Source organism: Pinus tabuliformis, chromosome 8 (assembly GCF_031772625.1).
Source record: "Pinus tabuliformis cultivar Carrire ecotype Pingquan chromosome 8, CPIR1, whole genome shotgun sequence".
Lineage (NCBI taxonomy): Eukaryota > Viridiplantae > Streptophyta > Pinopsida > Pinales > Pinaceae > Pinus > Pinus tabuliformis.
The window spans coordinates 1,270,383,751-1,270,389,925 of NC_142294.1; the positions used below are offsets into that span (position 1 = coordinate 1,270,383,751).

The 6,175-nt window shown below is 42.7% G+C and overlaps 1 protein-coding gene across 1 annotated transcript; it reads right to left on the reverse strand.

Annotated features, from left to right (window-relative positions):
• Positions 1–4,553: 4,553 nt before the first annotated feature.
• On the reverse strand, positions 4,554–5,672 carry LOC149240014 (uncharacterized). The gene has a single exon (XM_089370034.1). It carries the CDS (start codon positions 5,670–5,672, stop codon positions 4,554–4,556), a length of 1,119 nt encoding a protein of 372 aa, XP_089226160.1.
• Between the last annotated feature and the right edge of the window lie 503 nt (positions 5,673–6,175).

The following is a 6,175-nucleotide window of genomic DNA, read 5'->3' on the forward strand; positions in this document are numbered from 1 at the left end:
CCCAAAATTCATCATGCTAAAAAGTTTCTTTTTTCATTCCAGGGCCTCAATCATTCTAATACAGGAAACTATGCATGGGAAGGAGGACTCTCTGTCATACTTTCGGAGAATGTTGCCCTCTTGGCACATGGCTGCTACAGAGGCGAATGGGCTTTCGGGGGGCATGATTACTCTTTGGGATCCGTCCAAGGTCAAGGCAAAGGCTTACAAATGTTTCGCTGGAATATTAATAACAACATCAATTCGTGGAATTGATTTTCCTACAAACATTCTTAATCTATATGCTCCGTACAAGTCCCGATTGTCTTTCTGGAACAGGGTATTCGCATCTGAACTATTCAATATGAACAACCTCATCATAGCGGGAGATACAAATTCTGTTTTATCTTCAAGCGAGGTTTGGGGAAAAGGTAAGATAAACAATGTCTTGGCGGACCTCATCAATTCCGAGTTGATAAACAGAAATATGGTTGACATCATTCCTGCTAGGAACAGGCCGACATGGTCCAATGGAAGAATAGGAAATGCCTTCATTGCCAAAAGGTTGGACAGAGTGTTCATCCACTTCAGTCTCATTGACAAATTAGGCCTGCCGAAGCTGTCTGTGGAGAATGTCATGATCTCTGATCACTTCCCCATTCTCTTATCTTGGCCTGACAAGATCTTCAGAAGGGGCTACTCTTTTAAGTTCGACAACAGCCTCCTTCTTGACCTTGTCTTCAATCTTTTTATTTAGAACGCATGGGAAGAAATAAAGGACAGGGAAAAAACAAAATTCATTTTTTCCTCTTTCAGGGAAAAACTATCCGAGCTTAGGGATATGGTGAAAAAATGGCAATACCAAAAACACCAGGAAGACAAGGCAGACCTAAAACGGGTTCAACAGGAACTGGAGTCCATTATGGAATCCACTGACTTCTCCTCCTGCTCTCTTGAAAGGAAAAGCCACATCAGAACTCTGGAGAATAGAAGATACTGCTTATTAAAACAGGAAGAAGAAAAATGGAGGCTCAAAAGCCGCGCCATTTGGCTTGAACAGGGTGACAAAAACACAAAATTCTTCCATAAGTTTGCCAATGCAAGAAGAGAGAGGAACTTTATTTGGAAAATAAAGGATGACCAAAGAATGAGGCTGTCTCGCAGGAGGATATCACGCGGCACGCGGTAAGTTTTTTCAAAAAGCAGTATAGCAGATCAAATGATATTGCTTTCAGTGATATAAGATGGGGGATAAACCCGATGCCAGTGATGTTTGATCATGATATGAATGAGGATATGTTCCGTCCTGTTGATGAGAATGAACTCCTCGAGGCCATGAAATCCTTCAAAAAGGATAAAGCCCTGAGAGAATTTATACTGTCAGATAACATATACACTCATGATATCAATAATCGACCTGAGAGTGAAGAAAATAATTGTGACCGTCCAGAGAGTATAGTTGATATTGGGACGGTCTCTGAAAATGCAGTCATGGATGCCCGCATCATGGAGAACCTCCAGGAGGAGTTGGATTTCTTAGAAAATGCAATGAAATCAGGCGTGGTATATTTGACGGGAGATAGCGAGGTTATTGCAAGCGAAGATTCATCGTTGTTCAAACGATTCATAGTGAACTATGCATATGACATTTTGAAGAAGAATTGCAAAGAAGGACAAGCTGCTTTGGAGATTCCGCACAGAAATCTTTTGCAAGTTGGCATGACCTACTATATCTGACCCAGATCACATCTGAAACTCAACTCTGATATTTTTGTATATAGACTTATATACTGAGCTTTTGCCCAAGGATCTATTTGCTATATAAGATGCTAGTTGCTATGAATTATATGCTATGTGTTTTGGTTGAACAGGCTTCATTTCAATCTCTCGGCTTAACTTCGGAGTGCATACAGTTTCTTTTGTCCTTACAGGCGGAGGACCTTTATACCGATCCTGCTTTTGTATATGGTCTTCATTTCGACATTTGTCGTTTTCTTTTTTGCTCTTTTTTCCAGAAAGAAAATCATGATATTATATTGAGGATATATATACAAGATATTCAGATAGTTCTGTATGAGATTGAAAACTCATGAATACTACCGATAAGCAACATAGCACATCATGTAAAACAGATTACCATCATGCTGTATGTTCATATGATCAAATCCCAAAATCAGAAAGGGCAAAAACCATTGCATCATTCAGCTGATTGGAAATAAAGAGCAGAGATGGAAGAGAGAACATATTTGGCAGAGATAGAAGAATCCTCAAAAAAATTTAGGTTCCTCCACTTCCAAAGAGACCATAAGGTGATGGGAAGAATAGGCCGAAGAGTGTTTTGTCGTCCCCACCAGGCAAACGCTGCATCAACAGAGATGAAGTTAAGATGCTGAAAAGAAAAAAACTGTGCAAGTTCATACCAGATTTGTTGTGAGACAGAGCATTTGAAGAAAAGGTGGAAGTTTGCCTCCTCCATTTTGCAGAGAACCTCTACTGGGACCGTGCCATGATCGCCTCCTCAAGGAATCCCAAGACAAATTTTTGTTGAAAAGCACCAGCCAGGAGAATAAGGTCACTTTGAGGGGACATCCAAGCTTCCACCAGAAGACTGGAAAGCGCTGTCTGTTCAATTTGATTGAATTCGAAATGAGGTCGAAATATATATCTTTTACAATTGCATGAGAGGAAGAGTAGGGAAGGGACCAGATTAGATGATCATCATTTGTAGAGCGCAGGATTCCTCCCAGCTGGAGAGAGGAAATAAGATTGGTCCAAAGTGGGAGCAGGTCCCGTGGAAGACCTATGTCATCAACATCTCGAAGCATGGGTGAAAGTCCACACCATTCCTTTATGATGCGGTCCCATGTGAAGTAGCTAGATCTGCGAAGGAAAAAAAGAAGAGGAGGAGGAACCTGTAGCATGCCCCTGAATCCAGCAAAGGAGTCTAGGCCAATGAGAATCTTTCTGCCTGTGTAGATTTTCCATTTAAGATTCCTGAGAAAGTATCGTTGGACCCTTCTGAAACTGAGCCATATGGCGGAGCCCTGTTGAATGCCAATAGAATCAAATCTGAACCAGAATTCAATGCCTCTTCCTCTTTGATATTTATGTCGAATGATGTCGCTCCATGGGTTGGAACCAAAAATACCCCTCCAAAGGGATTTACAGAGAAGAGCAGTCCCAAAAGTCTTAATGTTCAGAAGACCCCAACCATCAAAATTTTTTGGTAATGTGAGAAGGTCCAGCTTTGCAAGATGAATTTTCCTACGATCGGCCTTGGCTCCCCAAATAAAGCTGGATATAATCTTGTTGATAGCTTGGATAATACTTGCCGGGAGGAGGAAGAGGTGACCCCAGAAAACTGAGAGCTGGGATAAAACCGATTTGACGAGCACAATCCTGCCACCTAAAGAGAGGGAGCGGAAACTCCAGAGGGCAATCTTATTGAGAAAACGGTTAACAAGCCAACGCCAGTCTGCCAACTTATAGGAACGAGCTTTTAATCGAAACCCAAGATACTTGATGCCATCCGATAGAGGTTTGGACTGAATTTCGAAGAGCTGGGATATCCAGAGAATCAGGTCCTCATCAGAGCCATTATGGTAGAGAATTGATTTAGCTTTGGTAATGGCAAGCCCAGAAGCTTTGTGAAAACGGTCAAGGATGGATTTTATGCACAGCCATGTAGCCTTTGAAAGCATAGCAAATAAGAGTACATCGTCGACAAAGAGGTTATGCGATATATTGATATTCTTGCAGATCCTTATTGGAAAGTATTCTTTCAGTGCCACAGCACGATTGATATGAAGACTCATGGCATCAATAGCAAGGATAAAGAGAAGGGGAGACAGAGGGCATCCTTGCCGAAGGCCCCTTTCAGCTTGGAAGAAAGGGGAAGGTCGACCATTCACCAATATAGCATAGTTAACATTTTCAATGCAGCCCATAATCCAGCGGATGATTGTAGGAGACAATCCAATTTTGGCAAGGAGGCATTGAAGATACCCCCAGTCAATAACATCGAAAGCCCGCTGCAGGTCAATCTTCAGGATGGCTGCTTTGGAGTTGTTGACAGAAATGGAATGGAGACATTCCTGAGTGGTGGCCACTGCGTCATGGATGTTCCGTCCCTTTAGGAATGCATGCTGGTTTGGAGATAGATAATGGGCCAGAGTTCCTTTTATTCTAAGAGCAATGATTTTTGTGATGATCTTGAAAGAGATGTTGCAGAGCGAGATAGGGCGGAAATCAAGGAAGGATTCAGGCTCATCCTTCTTGGGAATGAGAGCAATGAGAGTGGAGGAGGATAGGCTGTGGATTTGACCAGATAGCCTGGAGGCCTGGACCATGCTTAGCAGATCTCTTTTAAAAAGGTCAAAGAAGTGAGTAAGGAAATCAATAGTCCAACCGTCCGGCCCAGGGGCTTTATCCTTTTTGAAGGATTTCATGGCCTCGAGGAGTTCATTCTCATCAACAGGACAGAACATATCCTCATTCATATCATGATCAAACATCACTGGCATCGGGTCTATCCCCCATCTTATATCACTGAAAGCAATATCATTTGATCTGCTTTACTGCGTTTTGAAAAAACTTCCCGCGTGCCGCGTGATACCCTCCTGCGAGACAGCCTCATTCCCCTGGTCATCCTTTATTTTCCAAATAAAGTTCCTCTCTCTTCTTGCATTGGCAAACTTATGGAAGAATTTTGTGTTTTTGCCACCCTGTTCAAGCCAAATGGCGCGGCTTTTGAGCCTCCATTTTTCTTCTTCCTGTTTTAATAAGCAGTATCTTCTATTCTCCAGAGTTCTGATGCGGCTTTTCCTTTCAAGAGAGCAGGAGGAGAAGTCAGTGGATTCCATAATGGACTCCAGTTCCTGTTGAACCCGTTTTAGGTCCGTCTTGTCTTCTTGGTGTTTTTGGTATTGCCATTTTTTCACCATATCCCTGAGCTCAGATAGTTTTTCCCTGAAAGAGGAAAAAATGAATTTTGTTTTTTCCCTGTCCTTTATTTCTTCCCATGCATTCTGAATAAAAAGATTGAAGACAGGGTCAAGAAGGAGGCTGTTGTCGAACTTAAAAGAATAGCCTCTTCTGAAGATCTTGTCAGGCCAAGATAAGAGAATGGGGAAGTGATCAGAGATCATGACATTCTCCATAGACAGCTTCGGCAGGCCTAATTTGTCAATGAGACTGAAGTGGATGAACACTCTGTCCAACCTTTTGGCAATGAAGGCATTTCCTATTCTTCCATTGGACCATGTTGGCCTGTTCCTAGCGGGAATGATGTCAACCATATTTCTGTTTATCAACTCGGAATTGATGAGGTCCGCCAAGACATTGTTTATCTTACCTTTTCCCCAAACCTCGCTTGAAGATAAAACAGAATTTGTATCTCCCGCTATGATGAGGTTGTTCATATTGAATAGTTCAGATGCGAATACCCTGTTCCAGAAAGACAATCGGGACTTGTACGGAGCATATAGATTAAGAATGTTTATAGGAAAATCAATTCCACGAATTGATGTTGTTATTAATATTCCAGTGAAACATCTGTAAGCCTTTGCCTTGACCTTGGATGGATCCCAAAGAGTAATCATGCCCCCCGAAAGCCCATTCGCCTCTGTAGCAGCCATGTGCCAAGAGGGCAGCATTCTCCGAAAGTATGACAGAGAGTCCTCCTTCCCATGCATAGTTTCCTGTATTAGAATGATTGAGGCCCTGGAATGAAAAAAGAAGCTTTTTAGTGTGATGAATTTTGGGTCCACGCCAAGCCCCCGGATGTTGAAGGATAAAACAGGGATCATTTTGGAGACTTTGCAGCCTTGCTTGCTCTAAGGGGCTGTGGATATGAATCTTCAAGGACGGGAACCTCAACAAGAGATAGATTTCGGATTCCTTCATTTGATGCAATGGTTCTGCCTCTGAGGTGTCGAGAGCCTCCCCGACCTTTCTTCTGGACCGTAATATTTTTGGCCGATTCCGGACTGATCACAGGCAAACATGGGCCAGGTTTGTGGATCGAGAGGGGTTCAAGCTGAAGAGAAGCTCTGGTTTGAACCAGGTCGAGATCGCTGTCAAAGAGATTGACAGGGGAGGAGAAAGGGGAATTTGGGGGAGTGGGTCCAACACAATGCAATTTCTCCTTCCCTTTGTTAACAACTTGCCTGGGTTGCGGAGACGAAGAAGAGATGGG

Bases quoted from the DNA above. Each gene is read 5' to 3' on its own strand.
- LOC149240014 (XM_089370034.1), bottom strand. From the start codon at position 5,672: ATGCATGGGAAGGAGGACTCTCTGTCATACTTTCGGAGAATGCTGCCC.